At 34.2% G+C, this 16,778-nt stretch overlaps 4 protein-coding genes and 1 pseudogene across 8 annotated transcripts; all 5 read left to right on the plus strand.

Annotated features, from left to right (window-relative positions):
* Positions 1-7: 7 nt before the first annotated feature.
* LOC110682269 (phosphoglycerate mutase-like protein 4) lies at positions 8-2,721 on the plus strand. The gene is made up of 7 exons (XM_021858570.1): positions 8-160; positions 240-383; positions 1,080-1,130; positions 1,205-1,312; positions 1,768-1,899; positions 2,101-2,176; positions 2,305-2,721. Exons 2-7 carry the CDS (start codon positions 264-266, stop codon positions 2,523-2,525), a joined length of 708 nt encoding a protein of 235 aa, XP_021714262.1. The 5' UTR covers positions 8-160; positions 240-263; the 3' UTR covers positions 2,526-2,721.
* Positions 2,722-3,314: 593 nt separating this feature from the next.
* LOC110682267 (phosphoglycerate mutase-like protein 4) lies at positions 3,315-6,588 on the plus strand. Of its 2 annotated transcripts, none has more exons than XM_021858565.1 (7): positions 3,315-3,547; positions 3,916-4,027; positions 4,646-4,696; positions 4,773-4,883; positions 5,256-5,387; positions 5,913-5,988; positions 6,118-6,588. In XM_021858565.1, exons 1-7 carry the CDS (start codon positions 3,528-3,530, stop codon positions 6,339-6,341), a joined length of 726 nt encoding a protein of 241 aa, XP_021714257.1. In that variant the 5' UTR covers positions 3,315-3,527; the 3' UTR covers positions 6,342-6,588. The 2 variants fall into 2 exon arrangements, with proteins under 2 accessions (XP_021714257.1, XP_021714255.1); XM_021858563.1 differs by having other exon boundaries at positions 3,316-3,547; positions 3,913-4,027.
* A 93-nt stretch (positions 6,589-6,681) lies between these two features.
* On the plus strand, positions 6,682-9,215 carry LOC110682270 (phosphoglycerate mutase-like protein 4). The gene is made up of 7 exons (XM_021858571.1): positions 6,682-6,900; positions 6,988-7,134; positions 7,589-7,639; positions 7,736-7,843; positions 8,204-8,335; positions 8,525-8,600; positions 8,709-9,215. Exons 2-7 carry the CDS (start codon positions 7,015-7,017, stop codon positions 8,927-8,929), a joined length of 708 nt encoding a protein of 235 aa, XP_021714263.1. The 5' UTR covers positions 6,682-6,900; positions 6,988-7,014; the 3' UTR covers positions 8,930-9,215.
* Positions 9,216-11,857: 2,642 nt separating this feature from the next.
* LOC110682268 (phosphoglycerate mutase-like protein 4) lies at positions 11,858-14,826 on the plus strand. Of its 4 annotated transcripts, none has more exons than XM_021858569.1 (6): positions 11,858-12,057; positions 12,527-12,577; positions 12,666-12,773; positions 13,106-13,237; positions 13,415-13,490; positions 13,593-13,973. In XM_021858569.1, exons 1-6 carry the CDS (start codon positions 12,037-12,039, stop codon positions 13,802-13,804), a joined length of 600 nt encoding a protein of 199 aa, XP_021714261.1. In that variant the 5' UTR covers positions 11,858-12,036; the 3' UTR covers positions 13,805-13,973. The 4 variants fall into 4 exon arrangements, with proteins under 4 accessions (XP_021714261.1, XP_021714260.1, XP_021714259.1 ...); XM_021858567.1 differs by lacking the exon at positions 11,858-12,057 and adding an exon at positions 14,754-14,826 and having other exon boundaries at positions 12,147-12,577; positions 13,593-13,826; XM_021858568.1 differs by lacking the exon at positions 11,858-12,057 and having other exon boundaries at positions 12,146-12,577; positions 13,106-13,180.
* LOC110682271 lies at positions 14,070-16,586 on the plus strand (annotated as a pseudogene).
* Positions 16,587-16,778: the final 192 nt, after the last annotated feature.

A 16,778-nucleotide genomic window follows, 5' to 3' on the forward strand; every position in this document is an offset into this window, starting at 1 on the left:
GCAAGCACTTTAGCTTAAGTTGACTGCTCAAGAAGACTACGTACATCAATGAGTCAACGGGAAGATGGCATATATGGACCAATAATACAGTAGGAAGCTTCAGCTGTTTAACAAAGCTTCTTAATTTCTTTGCTTTCTTCTGAAACGCATCTCAGTCCAGGTTTCTCTCTCTCTCTCTACCTCTGAAAACGTCATCTTTCTTCTGTTTTTTAATTTTATTTTGTTGTTATTCCATTTAGGTGTACAGTTTGTAAAGATTGTCAATGGAAAGCGTTAAGAATGGTGATATAGCTGGAGAAGCAGGGCTAGTTGATGGATCCTGTACAGAGATTATCATTGTTCGTCATGGTGAAACAGAATGGAATGCTCTTAGCAAAATGCAGGTTAGACTGATAGTTCTATTCATGGGGCGAGTTGATACAATATTTTAACTTTGTGATGACTGACAAGCGAGAGGAACTGCAAAACACATTATACACTGAATAAAAGAGTTTTAGTGAGTGATACAATAGTTTAATTAGATGAAAATAATGCCCTATTTTTTCCCTTTAAAACAAGTATTGGGTTTACTAAAGAGAAAACAAGTTCCTTTCATAACAAAAATAAAATGTATGGATATAGACTAATAAGCTCATATAGCTCATATCAGATGAGTTCAAGAGTTATTAGGCAAAAACATAGCCTAAGAAGAAGACAATGAACTAATACGAAGTATAAGTCATTTGTCTTAGATATATAGACTTGATTTACCTTGATAATTTCCTTTTCCAGTTTTCATTGGTATTCTCTGTTTCAAAATTCAAGCTATTCTACATATTCACATAGGTCTATGATTGTTGCCTATCTTGATTTTCTAGCAAGCTCGTAAAGTACATTAGTATCCTATTCTTTTCAATAATATAAGTAGAATTTGGCTGATAAATGCTCACTAGAAATTTCTAGCATTGCACAAACTTTGCACCTTTAAACAGAAGATGCCTAGACGGTACTCTCATTATACTGCTGAATTTTTGCTTCATGCATATGCAACTGATTTCTGTTTATTACTCGAAATTCTACTTCTTTTGCTAATGCTCCAGGGACAGACGGACATTGATCTAAACGAGGTTGGGAGACAACAAGCCATCATAGTAAGTTATGACATTCTGCACTGATTTAGGTTATCTTGTGAGGTTCTTAAATATATCCTGCTTTTTTGTCGTAGGTTGCTGAGAAACTATCAAGGGAGCCTAATATATCTGCTATATATTCATCTGATTTGAAAAGGGCTTTTGACACAGCAGAAACAATAGCATCTAGATGTGGGCTTCAGGTTTGTTAGTCAAATTAATGCAACTATACCCCTCTTTTGGGATAACCAGGGGAGCTAATAATAGGGCTTGAATTTGATGAGATGCAATATACCTATACCCCTCTTTCTCTTTGTACTATTCAACTCATAAATTAAGAATGTTTCAGCATAAGATAGTTAATACATACAATACGATTTTGTGGTTATTAAATAACAAAAATGACACTTTTGTTGAGAATGATCGAATACTACTTTAACCAAGAGTTTATAAAATAAAATTAAAAAAAAAAAGCACAAAACAAAACAAAATATTGTAGATTTGTAGTGACCAATCTAGTGGAATGTATATTAAAACCTTTTAACGATTTTAAAAAAGTTTAAAACATGCAGATTGATTTGTTCAACCAGAGTATACTGATCTGATACTTATATATGGATATTAGCTGCTCATCAATTTTATGTGGGTCTCAAATCAGGTTGTTATAGATAAAGACCTGCGAGAAAGACATATCGGGGATCTTCAAGGACTTGCATATAGCGAAGCATCCAAGGTTAACCCTATCGCCTTTGCAGCACTGAAGTCCTCCAGAAAAGATCAAGAAATTCCGGTGTGTAGTTTATGGTTCCCAACTCTTTCTAAGAAACTCTGAAAGACTATTTTTCTGACTTGATTTTTCTGACTATACACTACAGAATATAATTACAGTATTCAATAGAGTCAAAAGATCATTTGACATTCTAACTAAAGATTTTCTAAAATTTGGAGCTCGGAGTTATGTTAACTTCAGAATGTACTTCATCATTTGCAGGGTGGTGGCGAAAGTAAAGATCAAGTGTTCAGAAGATGCACATCCTCATTGCAAAGAATTGCTGAAAAACATCGAGGTAATATTTTGGAAGCTGTTTGTAGTTAGTTAGTTACTTACTTCGTATGTATCTAGGGCAGCCACTAGCCATGGGAGGTAAAATCAAAACCGGTGAAGTAACTTCTTTTTTTTCTGGCTACATTTCAGGAGAACGAGTAGTGGTAGTAACTCATGGGGGTATCACTGGAAAGCTCTATAAGCGAGCTATACCTGGAGAACGTCCTGGAGGGGTATGGAATACATCAATAAGTATATTTCAGTTGTCTGAAGGAGACAATTGGTCAATCAAATTATGGAATGACAAAAGTCATCTCAAAGAAACAGAATATCTGGAATCAGCTTCGGGTGGAGGTGATGCTTCAGGCTAGCTAGCTAGCTTATGCTTTAATTCCTGGTACTCAATCAATCTATTTACTCTTGATGAGACTTGCTGTATCCAGGAGGATTGTTGTACTTCTTTATTGTTGTTATGCTAATTGTAAACTGTAATAGTTGCAATGAGTGGACTTTAAGACTCAAATGAAATTTTAATAAAGAGATCCAAATGCTGGAAATTTATCTACTTAAATTACGACTTTACGAGTACTCTTGCATGTCAATTATTGGAACAGTCACAACAACGTTCATTAATTCATAGGTTCATAGTATCCCAGAAAACTGTACTGATGCTGCTCAGCTGTATTTCTTCTGGCGATATGCGGTTGCAATTTGATTATCACATAGATGTGGATAAAAATATTTCTAGGATTTGCTTACTCATGGTTTGTGATTTAGATTATACCGCGATTATAAGTTCTTTGATTGGAAAATCTGCACCAAAGCCTGGTAAAAGGCAAGGGTGGTATATACTATATAGTATGTATTGTATTATGTCCTTTTTAGTTCGACAAAAGTAGTAAGCGGCATCTATAAATATATGTAAGGACCCTTTCAGAACCAAAGAAATATTACAAACTGTTAGAATAAGTGTTTAAAGATAACAAACACACATAACAATCAGCAGAATGTCTCTTATCTTTCTTATGCTGAAAAGATAGAGGTAAATGTGATGCTTGTCTATAAAATTATGACGTATTGTGATCCAATCTTATACGGACATGAGTCGCAGTGTAAGCTAGACTAAACTAGTTTATGATAAATGTTCTGTTATAAAATTCGGAGTAAATCCAATGTCAGTGAACTTCACAGGAAAGAGGGGAAAAGACAGGACAAAAGAAAAAATAAGGTGAGAATGAGTTAGGTGGAGCTTAGGTGGTGATGTAATAAGCATTTTAGTGTTAATATTAAACTAAGCTGACTGCTGCAAAAGAACATCCCCAAGTCAATCAGGAGAGGCATTATTAGCTATTGTCATCAGGCCTCCTCAATCAATGGCTGCCTCTGATTCCAGGTTTCCTCTTTATCTGTCTCTCACTTTTCGTCTACGTCCAGATACTATCATGTTCTTGACTATGTTACTATGTTTATGTTCTTTTGGTTGATTGTATGTTATTGTGGATTTTTTTTTTTTTTTTTTTTAAAGCTATATAATGTTTATTGACTTGTTATACTAAAATAATTTGAGGGAAATGGAGCAAATGAAGAAAAACTTTAAAGTTGAAACTTCTGTATTTGGTTGTTGAAAAGAAGCTTAATTTTATTTACTTGGGCGATCCATTTTAGTAATTCAATTACAAAATTTGAATGAATTCTTTTTTATTTTATAGCCAAATCATCCGAGTTTTTTTTATTGAATTTTTGTTTGGGATAATCAAGTAGGTCTTCATATTCCGTGGAAAGTCATGGAATTGGGTCAATTGATCCTTGTTGTACGGAGATCATCGTGGTTCGTCATGGCGAAACTGATTGGAATGTTATTGGCAAAATGCAGGTTTGACTCAATTTCTTCAATATTTTTTTAAAATTAATATACATATATATTTTTAAAGTACTAGTAGGCTTGTGTTTTTATTTCAAATCTTATAAGGAAATCAGAGGGATTTGGTTTATTGAAAGGGAATTGAATAATTACACTCTTGCTCGCCTTCATATCCCGTCAAGTCCCCTTCTGCTTCTCCAAACATATTGCTAATCCGGAGTATTATTTTTATTCTACACATTGATATTTGTATGATTAGGTCAATGAAATAATCACTGATAGTCTTCTCTGCTGTCACGAATGAACATTGTAAGAAATTCGCTAAATTAGTTTATGTAAACGTGTTGAGCTAGACAGACAGCTAGTGATTGTGTAAATAGAGGACTAGAAATTCGACAATTTAGTGTAAGAACAGCGCGTGTAATGAAAATGAGAGAAAAGAGACGTTACTGTGTATTGCTCGTATATAATTTTAGTGTCATCTCAGCTAAATTATTATGGGGGATATACATTAAAAAAAAAAAAAAAGGTACATGTCATAAATCATTTTGCGACTTTTGTTATTATGAAGCATTTGCGGTTTCATGACTGTTTCTATGTCTATTATCTCCTTCATTACTATTTTACCAGGGGCAGTTGGATGTTGAATTGAATGAGATTGGGAGGCAGCAAGCAGTTGCAGTAAGTTGAGGATAATCTTTGCTGGTTGTGTACCTTGCTTTGCCGAAGTGCCTCACCTAATCCTGATTTATGTTAGGTTGCTGAGAGACTATCAAAGGAGCCTAATATATCTGCTATTTATTCTTCTGATCTGAAAAGGGCACTTGTGACTGCAGAGGCGATAGCATCAAGATGTGGTGGGCTTGAGGTCAGTTATTGACCTTAATACTTTACATACTTTTAATGTAGAAAGAATGTGGGGAACTTATTTACAGTGCACTTAGGCTGTTAGGCATGCTTTCTTGCTGCGCAAGTTTAACAGATGTGGCATGTGGGATTTCTTTATTATTAGTGAGGAAGACAGCTGATGAGTCTATTAATTCAACTTAATTATGGTGTAAGATTTATAAGTTTGAATTAGGTTTATGTTAGTTGAACCTTCTCTGAGTTTCACTACTTGTATAATTAGATGTCTGTCATTGTGTAGTTTGATCTTTGATGCAGGAAGGGTATCAAATATCAAGTAATGTAATGCTTTATACTAGTATATTATATAATTTTGGCAATGTATGAACTACAGGTTATAAGAAAGAAAGGCCTGAGGGAAAGGCATGTAGGAGATCTGCAAGGACATGTTTATCAAGACATAGCGAAGCTTAACCCTAAAGCTTATGAAGCATTTAAGTCTCACAGATCAGATCAAGAAATTCCGGTGTGTTTCATTTGATAGTTTAGTGCACTTTATTAGTTTATGATGACTAGCAATTCAATATTAAGGAGTGTGCAGCTAATACCTACTATTCATATCAACTGCTTTTGTGTATTTGCTTTTACTTTAGACGCTTTGGAGGTGCATTTGATATGGAACACCATTTTGAGATACAAAATTACTAAATCTCCTTTCATATCAGTACACAATGCCGCTTTTCAAACTGCTTATTACCAGATATTGCAAAACCCTAGTATACATGTAAAAGATACTACAGCATAAGTCTGTTTTTTCTTCCTAATCCCTTTTAAGGTTTGTCTGAAAATGTCTCTTTTGAATCAGCATCTTGATGTTCATCTTTTAGACGAGGGATGACAAATTGCTTGCCCGATACATATTGTATTATTTTGAAAGTTTCATAGTATGTAACATGCTTCATTGAGTGGCTGCCAAAACTTGAATTATAGCTCTTTTGATATACAAGCTAAATATTCTATGATTTTTCAAAATCACTGTGTGTCTGTGCAGGGTGGTGGTGAAAGTCGTGATCAGCTTTATAATCGCTGTACGTCTTTGGTGCAGAGAATTGGTGAAAACCATAGAGGTCATCTACATTGCCTGTATTCCATTATTTATACATTCATTGGCTACATATTACAGAAAATAGTTTGGTTTTTAAATACAGACAATTGATAGATGTTGCATTTGTTCTGGTTGCATGTTGTCATTGCAGGGCAACGAGTGATTGTAGTCAGTCATGGGGGTGCCATAAGAACACTATTTAATCGGGCTGCAGCCAAAGGGAAGCATCCAGAAAAAATTTCTAATACATCAATTGGCATAATTCAGCTGTCTGACGGAGACATGTGGTCCATCAAATCATGGAATGATGCCAGTCACCTCAAACAATCTGAATTTCTCGAATCAGCTTTTGGTGGGGATGCTTCTTCTGCCTAGCTAATTATCCAATATTTGTGCTCTGAGCCTCTGATTTCGACATCATATAGTGCAAGAAATGCGTACTAATTTTCATCAAGATATGATTTAGTTTTACCTTGGCAATGTGTGTTACCAGGTATTCTAATTAAAAAATTTCAATTACGCCTGCTATTTTGTATGTGCTCCGAGTTGGTGTACAGTTTCAGTTTGTAACATTTGATAAAAAATACTTTTTTTCATATAATAAAAGTAAATGTTTTTATGATGTGGGAAATTTTATAGAATTTTGAATTTAGTGGAATTCGCAAGGGAAATCAACATCAGAGAATGAAAAAGAACAAAGCAAAACAGAACAAACGAAAAACATCTTCATCCACTTTCATAGTTTTACACAAGTAGGACTATAATAAATATTTTAAGCTGAATGCTAAAGAAGACTACGTATATGAATATATGATATATCCCTGAGTCAACGAGAAGACAGCATGTATGTAGTATGTACCAATAATACATACAGCAGGAAGCTTCAGCTGTTAAACAAATCCTCCTCATTTTATCTGAATCGCATCTCATCCAGGTCTGTCTCTCTCTGAAAAAATTCTTGTCGGCTTTCCTCTTTTGTTTTTTTATTTTTAATTTATTGTTCTTGTTTTTCTTTGATTAGTTGGTGTACAGTTTGTAAAAGGTGACAATGGATTGCTTTAATAAAGGAATTCTAGCTGGAGAAGCAGGGCCGGTTAATGGATCTTGTACAGAGATTATTGTTGTTCGTCATGGTGAAACAGAATGGAATGCTCTTGGGAAAATGCAGGTTAGGCTATTCATCCTGAGAGTTGACAAAATACATACTAGTTGTTCTAGGACCAGAGCTGCTAACTTGGGATATAACCCATAAAGTATTTTTATTATTGTTCAATATGTGAATGTTTGAACTTTTTGCCACTGTTTTGTGTTACATTCCTTTCACAACCAACTAATAAGCTCATATCCTCAATGTCTTTATATCACAAGGTGTTTCTGGGCTATATTGTTTATGTAGCGAGCTCTATTCTTTTCAATAATTTAAGTAGAGCCTGTCTGTTAAATATTTGCTAGAAAATTATAGCATTGCACAAAGGTTGCTCTTGTAAAGAACCTGCAGTAGATGCCTAGATGGTACTCTCATTATACTGCTGAATTCTTGCTTCATTTATATGCAATTATAAGGTTGTTTCTTTTGGTGTGTGTTTGTAAATCGTATCTCTACATCTTTGTTAATGCTCCAGGGACAGACAGATACTGATCTAAATGAGGTTGGGAGACGACAAGCTGTCATGGTAAGTTAGCTATGATATTCTGTACTGGTCTAAGTCATTTTGTTGAGTCCTTGATCAATATAATCCCTTTTTTTTTTTTTTTTTTTTTGGTTGTAGGTTGCTGAGAGACTATCAAGGGATCCAAATATATCCGCTATATATTCATCTGATTTGAAGAGGGCTCTCAAGACAGCAGAAACAATAGCATCTAGATGTGGGCTTGAGGTTTGTAACTAAAACAATACAATTTTATCCCTCTTGACCGATTTACTAAATATTTTTTGTTCTATTCAGTTTATAAAATTAAGAATGTTTCAGCTAAACTTAGTTAGTAAAATAAGATTATGTGGTTATCAAATAAACAAATTGACAACTTTGGTGAGAATGATCAAATATAAACCATGAGTAAAAAAAAAACAAAAAATTAAAGTGACTTTCCTAGTGGCAGGTATAGTGTAAAACCTTTTCTATCAGTTTTAATTAATATGCATGAATTAGTAAATTTGTTAGATCAGAAGTGTACTGATCTGATACGCATACATGGTAATTAGTTGCTCATAAGTTCTACATGGGTCTCAAAATCAGGTTGTTGAGGATAAAGACCTGCGGGAAAGACATATAGGGGATCTTCAAGGACTTACAATAATAGAATCACCCAAGATTAACCCTGTAGCCTTTGAAGCATTGAGGTCTCCTAGAAACGATCAAGAAATTCCGGTGTGTATGATCTCCTACTCTCTTTTTAAACAACTCTAAATGGTCCCCTTCTCCCCTCTTTGCTGACTTGATATGTTAATCTTCTATGTGATTATGGAATAGAATTACAGTATTCATTTGGGTCAAAAGCTCATTTGAAATCAAAGATTTCCTAAAATAAATTTTGAAGATGTAAAGCTTCATCTGCAGGGTGGTGGTGAAAGTCGTGATCAGTTGATAAGAAGATGCACATCTTCAATGCAAAGAATTGCTGAAAAACACAGAGGTAATGTTTATGGAAGCAGCAATTAGTTACTAATTTTGTATCTAAGGCCAAAAAAAATCAACCAATGAAGTAACTTTTATTTTTTCTGGCTGATTTTTTACATCTCAGGAGCACGAGTAGTTGTTGTAACTCATGGGGCTGTCATAGATAAGCTATACAAGCGAGCTATACCTGGAGGAACTGCTGGAAGGTTATGGAATACATCTATAAATATATTTCAGTTGTCTGAAGGAGACAAATGGTCAATCAAATTATGGAATGATAAGAGTCATCTGAGAGAAACTGAATATCTGGAATCGGCTTCAGGTGGAGGTGATGCTTCAGGCTAGCTAGCTATTGCTTGAATTTCTGGCACTTAATTATTAACTCATGAAGAGACTTGCTGTATCAAGGAAGATTTGCAGTATTTTACTGTTGTTTTGTTACTTTTTTTTTTTTTTTTTTTGAGCGAAGGATGTAAATCATCAAGTAATAGTTAGGTTACAACCACTTGTTTTGTTGTTTTGTTACTTGCAAACTGTATTAGTTGCAATGTTATTTGACATGAGTGGATTTAATGACTCGAATGAAATATTAATAAAGAGATCCAAAAATGCTGGAAATCTATTTTCTTAATATAAGGGTACTCTTGCATGTCATTATTGAACAGTCCTGACGTTCATTGATTCATTGGTTCATAGTAGCACAGAAAACAGTGTTGATGTTGATGCTGCATCTGCTCATTTGTATATCTTCTGACCATTGTGAAATGTAATCGCAATTTGATTATAATATGTGTATGTATTATGTCCTTTGAGCTGCAAGATTCGTCATCTGGCCTCCTCACTTCCCTTCAGTTTCTTCAACTAATGGCTGCCTCTGGTTCCAGCCTTCCAGGTCTCCAATCTTTCTCTCTCCGTCAGAAATACCATCATGTATCCATTATAATTTGGTTGCTTGACTATATTAATGTGTTTACTTCATAAGTTCTTTGGTTAATTGTATGTTGTTACAGAACTATGTACTGTATACTGCTATTTTAGTTTTACTATGTTTTGGGACTTAAATATGCGGTGTAAGGAAATTTATGGGATATTCGTGGTGAAACTGTATGGAACGCTCTAGGGAAAATGCAGGTGAGCTCTTGGAAAAAATGATTCTTTGTGAAGTATATTAGCAAATATCAGAGTATTACTGAAAACTATTTAACAACTGAAGAAAATTACAATTATAGTTTTGTAAATTCAATACAAACAATGGGAAAAACCGAATAAAATTGGTGTGTTTACTCAAACTTGTAATTCTATTCGATTTAATGATCCAGGGACAGTCAGATATTGATCTGAATGAAGCCAAGAGTTGCAGTTTAGGCTTTGTTATAATGTTCTGATTTAGACATGGTATAGTGCAAGAGATGCGTACTAATATAACTTGATCTCAACATTATTTTTACCTTAGCCATGTGTGTAACCAAGTATTCTAATCAAAAAAATCCTTGCATTGGCACTTTTAAGCCCTAAGAAAAAGTACCATTCAAGTGGAAGAGGAATCAACATCAGAACAGAAGAAAAAATGTTCGTCCACTTTCATAGTTTAATACAAGTAGTACTATAATAACGTTAATTAGTAATTTAAGTAGACTGCTAAAGAAGACTACAGCAGGAAGCTTCAGTTGTTAAACTCTTTGTCATTTCTGCTTTTTTTCTGAACTGCATCTCATTCCAGGTTTCTCTCTGTGGAAAAACTCTTGTCATCTGTCTTCTTTTGTTTTTTTTTTTTTTTAAATCTGTTGTTTTGTATACCTATAATTACTTGGTTTACAGTGTACAGTTTGTAAAAGGTAGGTATCGATGGATTGCGTTAGTAAAGGAGTTATAGCTGGAGAAGCAGGGCCGGTTAATGGACAGAGATTATTTGTTAGAGATATGAGATATCGGAAAATATTGTGTAATATATTTTCCGTAGATATCATTTAAGAGAATAATATATTTAGTATTATCTTATGTTAAGATATTATTTAGAGAATATATCATTAGGATATATGGTATATCTTTTAGGAATATTGTTTCCTATCTTATAGGCGTAGGTTTTGTATAAATACTCTACCTATCGATGAATAATAAACAAGCTATTTATTCTCTCTTCTCTCTAATTTATCATGGTATCAAGAGCAGGTTAAATCTTGGGACCGTTTATAAAAAATTTCCCCCCTACCGGTGGGTTAGAAATTAAACCCATCGGTGGGATGATCCTTTAGCAAAAATTACCAAGTTTTTTTTTTAGTTTATTCCGCTGTGCAAGTTAGTGTTGGTGCAGAGTTTGAGTTGATGACTTGATGTATACATTACATCATGCGTGGCTTTTCTAAGCATTGAGATCAAAATAAAGTTGTTGGTGTGTTTTTGACTCTCAAAGATGAAAAAAAAAAAAAGTTTTCAGCTCTCTTGTGTCGTGAGACAAGATATATTTGGTTCTCTTTGTGCCATGAGACAAGGTTTGTGAGTTGATTCGAGCATGATTTTGCTCCTTTGGATATGAGTGTGGTTTACTCTGACAAACCAATAAAAGATTTGAGCGTGGTTTACTCTGAAAGACCAAGAGATTTGAGTGTGGTTTACTCTGAAAGACCAATAAAAGATTGGAGCTCGGTTTTGCTCGAGAAAAACGAAAAATTGTTATATTTACAGGTTCGAAAAGAAGGGCGTTCCTGTTTGATGGATGACAGATGAGTTCGAAAAGATGAACGTTCTCATCATTGAAAAAGAAGAAAAAATTGAAGGAGACATCACAAGAGTGTGCATCTCGGCTTCAACAAATTGAAGAATTTCCAATCGCAACGTTCGTATTACTGCCGTTACGATTGCGGGAGGGTGTTAGAGATATGAGATATCGGAAAATATTGTGTAATATATTTTCCGTAGATATCATTTAAGAGAATAATATATTTAGTATTATCTTATGTTAAGATATTATTTAGAGAATATATCATTAGGATATATGGTATATCTTTTAGGAATATTGTTTCCTATCTTATGGGCGTAGGTTTTGTATAAATACTCTACCTATTGATGAATAATAAACAAGCTATTCATTCTCTCTTCTCCCTAATTTGTCATTATTGTTGTTCGCCATGGTTTAACAGATTGGAATGTTCTTGGCAAAAGTCAGGTTAGGCTGTTAACTCTATTCATCTTAAGAGTTGACAAAATAAACATACTATTTTGCATTCATGTTTTGTGTTACATCCCTTAACTTTTTGTGATAAACTGATGACTGACAACAAGTCAACAAGTGAGAGGAACCACTCAAAAACACCATACACAAAATTAAGATTTTAATCATGGTTTAACTAGATGAAGATAATGTTCATTTTTTGCCTTAATAACAAGTATCAGATGATTCAGATCTAATAAGTCTAGATAAGGGAAAATAAGTACCTTTCACAACAAAATATCAGATGAGTTCAAGAGTTATTCAGGTAAAAATTAGCCTAAAAAGGGGGAAAACAACTTATATGCAATACATGATATAATTATTTTACAATCAATTTTCTTAGATATATAAAGTTGGTTAGACCTTTTTTAATGATTTCCTATTCCAGCTTTCATTTGTATTCTCTGTTTCAAAATTTGGTCTGCTCTGTGTATCTACATATGTCTTTGTATCACAAGGGGATTCTGGGCTGTATTGCTTTTCTAGCGAGCTCGGTTTTGTCTTTTTGATAGTATAAGTAGAACCTGTCTGATAAAATTGACTTGAGTCTAGCATTACACAAATTATGCTCCTGTAAAGAACCTGCAGCAGATGCCTATATGGCACTCTCATTTATATTTTATGCTGCTAAATTCTTGCTTCATCTATATGCAATAATAAAGGTTGTTTCAAGTATATATTCTTATTGGTGTCTGTTAATTACTCAAATTTCTACTTCTTTGTTAATGATCCAGGGACAGACGGACATTGAGCTGAATGAAGTTGGGAGAAAACAAGCCGTCAGAGTAAGTTATGATATTATGCACTGATCTAGGTTCTCTTGTTCAGTCCTTGAATATAATCCTCCCTTCTCTCTCTCTTTTTTTTTTTAAGGTTGCTGAGAGACTATCAAGGGAGCCTAATATATCCGCTATATATTCATCTGATTTGAAGAGGGCTCTCAAGACAGCGGAAGCAATAGCATCTAGATGTGGGCTTGAGGTTTGTTACTTGTCAATCAAAATAATACAACTTTATCCTTCTTTGGGTATAACAAGGGGAACTAATATTGGGGCTTGAATTTGATGAGATGAACTAGAATTTCAGTTAAGTATGTGGTAAAGTCTTGGATTCAAAAACCAATAGTTACATTAAAAAAAGGAAAAATACTGAAGTGACTTTCCTTACTGACAGGTATAGTGTAAATCTTTGATAACAGTTTAAACATGCTTGTATTAGATTAATTTGTTGTACCAGAAGTGTGCAGTGTACTGATATGATATGTTTATATGGTAATTAGCTGCTCATAAGTTTTATATGGGTCTCAAAATCAGGTTGTTACAGATAAAGACCTGCGGGAAAGACATGTAGGGGATCTTCAAGGACTTGCATTTAGCAAATCACCCAAGGTTAACCCTATAGCCTTTGAAGCATTAAAGTCAGCTGGAAATGATCAAAAAATTCCGGTGTGTATGGTTTCTTTTTTTGAAAAAAGTCTGAATGCATGATTTCCTTTCTTTGCTGACTTGATGTGTTCATCTGCTATGGGACTATGAAATAGAATTACAGTATTAATTTGGGTCAAAAGCTCATTTGACATTGAAGATTTTCTGAACATTGAAAATACATATCATCATCTGCAGGGTGGTGGTGAAAGTCGAGATCAGTTGAATAACAGATACAAATCTTCGTTGCAAAGAATTGCTGAAAAACACCGAGGTAATGTTTAGAAAAGTAGCTTTCAGCTCTTTTGTATCAAGGGATAAAAAATTCCAATGAAGTAATAACCTTTTTTCTTCTGGATGAATGATGACATTACAGGAGCGCGAGTAGTTGTAGTAACTCATTATACAGTCATAAAAAATATGTACAAGCTAGCTATACCTGGAGAATCTGTTAGTGGGATACGGAATGCATCCATAAGTATATTTCAATTTTCTGAAGGAGACCAGTGGTCAATCAAATTATGGAATGATCAGAGTCATCTGAAAGAACTAGGATATTATCCAGATGGAGGCGATGCTTCAAGCTAGCTAGCTTATGCTTGATTTCCTGGTACACGATTATTAACTCGTGATGAGACTTGCTGTATCAAGGAGGATTTCTGTACTTCTTTGTTGTTGTTTGCAAACTCTAATAGTTGCATTGATATTTGGCATGAGTGGAGCTAAACATTTTTAATAAAGAGATTCAAATGCTGGATATTTATCTAATTTAAGGGTACTCTTGCATATCAGCTGTAGGTCTTTTGACGATTATGAAATGCAGTCACAAACTCGCAATTTGATATCAGTCTATCACATGTAGTGTGCAAGACATGGGTGAAAGTATTTGTAGGAATTGCTTACTCCTGATTCTTGATTTAGATTATTCCTCGATTGCGATAACAAACTGTTAGAAAAAGTACGTAGTAATTATAGACGCACATAACAATCAGCTGATTGTTTCTTACACTGAAAAATCAGACATGAGTGGCAACTTAGGCCAATTTGTTCATGTGTACAGCAGTTGGACTCATTAGGTACTAGTTCAGAGGTAATTAAGGTGTGAATATGTTACGTGGAACTTAATTAGCTAGTCTTTAAAAAACTAATAGACGCGTTAATGTTAAACTGAGCTGAGTTGTTAACATCCCCAAGTTGGCAAGTCAACCAGGAAAGGCGTACGTGTTAACATCTAATAGCTAGACATGCTAAATTAGGTTGTCTTTAATAAACTAATAGACATGTTCTCATAATAACATCCCCAAGTCAACCAGGAAAGGCATTATATAGCTAACAGAGATCTGCATCATATAGCTAATAGACATGTTATTGAGTAATTTTGTGCTGTTTATTGTATTTCAAGTTATACAATGTTTAGGGACTTGATATAAGAAATTCTTAGGGAAATGGAGCAAATATAAGAAAATTTGAAACTTCTGTGATTTGGTTGTTGAAAAGAAGCTTAATCATTTTTGTTTGGGGTGTTCCACTTGTAAAGGGTGACAATGGAAGGTGTTCCACTTCCAACTAATGAGTCTTGTACCGAGTTTATCCTTGTTCGTCATGGTGAAACTGTATGGAATGCTATTGGAAAAATGCAGGTGAGGTCTTATCTAAATTTTATATTCCTTTAAGTGAAAAAAAAAATGTTCATTAAGAAGGTACATAGAAAATTATTACTCGGTACTCAGACTTGTAATTCTATCTGATATAATGATCCAGGGCCAGTCAGATATTGACTTGAATGAGGCCGGGAGACAGCAAGCTGTTGCAGTAAGTTTTGTAGTTATGTTCTGTATTATTGGTCTGTTTGTGTTCGATTACTTCCTCGCTCACATAATTCTAATCATCTTTGTTGAAGGTTGCTAAACGCCTTTCAAAGGAATCTAACATCTCATGTATATACTCATCTGGTCTGAAGAGAGCACTAGAAACAGCTGAAACTATAGCAGGCAAATGTGGTGGGCTTGAGGTGAGTCTTTTGAGTAGGCCTCTCTTTGAACTTAATCAGTTTCACTGTTTGTTTTCAGTTCTTGATTTTAGGATTGAAAACTCTGTATGCCAACGATTATCAATAGTTGACAGTAAAAATCAGTAATTCAATGAGAATAAACTTAATTGCTTCCTGCTTGTATCTTACTCCGTCTCAGGTTATATGTGATCAAGACCTGCGGGAAAGACATTTAGGGGAGCTTCAGGGAGTTGTTTATGATGAATGAATATCCAAGATTTAACCCGAGGCTCATGAAGCTCTCTTGTCTGGTGAAGAAATTCTGGTGTGTATCATTTCTTTATCAATAGAAATTATCTAAACAATCATAAAATTATTGGATCTCTGCTGGTATAAATTAAGTTGATTAATCGATCTTGTGTGGAGCAATGGAGTAGCATAACATATGTATCGCGTATAGTTGTAAAATTAAGTAGCAGACTGATATGTGATATCCAAACTAAAGACTATATAGTCTGTAATTATATCTATCTAAGCTTTTGAACTTGAACATATATAGGGTGGAGGTGAAAGTCATGATCAACTGTACATGAGAAGCATAGCTTCACTGCAAAGAATTGCCGAGAAACATAGAGGTATAGTTCCAAGTAAACTGTGTTGTAAACTTGTAGTTATGATATTGGAAAAACTAGCTAAGCAGCTAATATGTTGACACTGCAGGAGCACGAGTGATTGTAGTAACACACGGAGAAGTTGTAAGAATCCTGTATAGGAGAATTTTACCTTTTGAAGGCCTTCCTAGAATATCGAACACATCTGTAAGTGTTCTTCAGTTATCTGAAGGAGAGGTTTGGTCCTTCAAAACATGGAATGATGACAGTCATCTCAGAGAAGCAGATTATCTAGAATCAGCATTTGGTGGAGAAGTGCGAGAAATTAAACATAAGCTGTGAATTTTTTAATTTTATTGTTTTTAAATGAATTGTTTCATTTGAATAATTATGGTAAACTGGAAGAATTTGGGTTGTTAAAACATATATTTTGAAGAAAAAAAATTGGATTACTTCATTTCTGTTCAATCTATGTGTCCTAGTTTTCCAATCTGTGATATGGTTTGAATTTCAGGAAGCTTAAGTTAGCTGTGAATTTGAGATAGTTGCAATGAGTGGAGTTAATGACTCGAATGATATTAATACAGAAATCCAAATGCTGGAAATTTATCTACTTAAATTAAGGATTCTATTGCATGTCAATTATGGGAACAGCCACAGCATACATTGATTCATAGGTTCATAGTAGCAGAAAACAGTACTGATGCTGTTTAGCTGTATTTCTTCCTATGACTGTGAAATGCAGTCGCAATTTAAAATCACATGTAATGTGCAAGACATGGGGGATAATATTTCTAGGACTTGCTTACTCCTGAGTCCTGATTCGTGATTTAGATTATACCTCGATTACATGTATAATTACCAATTTCTTTAATTGGAAACTCTGCACTGAAGCCTAGTGAAAGGCAAGGGTAGGTGTTATATATCAATATATGTATTATGGAGTATGTCCTTTTGAGTT

Source organism: Chenopodium quinoa, unplaced genomic scaffold (genome assembly GCF_001683475.1).
Source record: "Chenopodium quinoa cultivar QQ74 unplaced genomic scaffold, ASM168347v1, whole genome shotgun sequence".
Classification (NCBI taxonomy): domain Eukaryota; kingdom Viridiplantae; phylum Streptophyta; class Magnoliopsida; order Caryophyllales; family Amaranthaceae; genus Chenopodium; species Chenopodium quinoa.

Bases quoted from the DNA above. Each gene is read 5' to 3' on its own strand.
- LOC110682269 (XM_021858570.1), top strand. From the start codon at position 264: ATGGAAAGCGTTAAGAATGGTGATATAGCTGGAGAAGCAGGGCTAGTT. The intron at 1,900-2,100 runs GTGTGTAGTTTA...CATCATTTGCAG, and splicing joins GAAAAGATCAAGAAATTCCG to GGTGGTGGCGAAAGTAAAGA. The intron at 2,177-2,304 runs GTAATATTTTGG...GCTACATTTCAG, and splicing joins AATTGCTGAAAAACATCGAG to GAGAACGAGTAGTGGTAGTA.
- LOC110682267 (XM_021858563.1), top strand. From the start codon at position 3,528: ATGGCTGCCTCTGATTCCAG. The intron at 4,028-4,645 runs GTTTGACTCAAT...CTATTTTACCAG, and splicing joins ATGTTATTGGCAAAATGCAG to GGGCAGTTGGATGTTGAATT. The intron at 4,697-4,772 runs GTAAGTTGAGGA...GATTTATGTTAG, and splicing joins GGAGGCAGCAAGCAGTTGCA to GTTGCTGAGAGACTATCAAA.
- LOC110682270 (XM_021858571.1), top strand. From the start codon at position 7,015: ATGGATTGCTTTAATAAAGGAATTCTAGCTGGAGAAGCAGGGCCGGTT. The intron at 7,135-7,588 runs GTTAGGCTATTC...TTAATGCTCCAG, and splicing joins ATGCTCTTGGGAAAATGCAG to GGACAGACAGATACTGATCT. The intron at 8,601-8,708 runs GTAATGTTTATG...TTTACATCTCAG, and splicing joins AATTGCTGAAAAACACAGAG to GAGCACGAGTAGTTGTTGTA.
- LOC110682268 (XM_021858567.1), top strand. From the start codon at position 12,392: ATGGCACTCTCATTTATATTTTATGCTGCTAAATTCTTGCTTCATCTA. The intron at 12,578-12,665 runs GTAAGTTATGAT...TTTTTTTTTAAG, and splicing joins GGAGAAAACAAGCCGTCAGA to GTTGCTGAGAGACTATCAAG. The intron at 13,491-13,592 runs GTAATGTTTAGA...ATGACATTACAG, and splicing joins AATTGCTGAAAAACACCGAG to GAGCGCGAGTAGTTGTAGTA.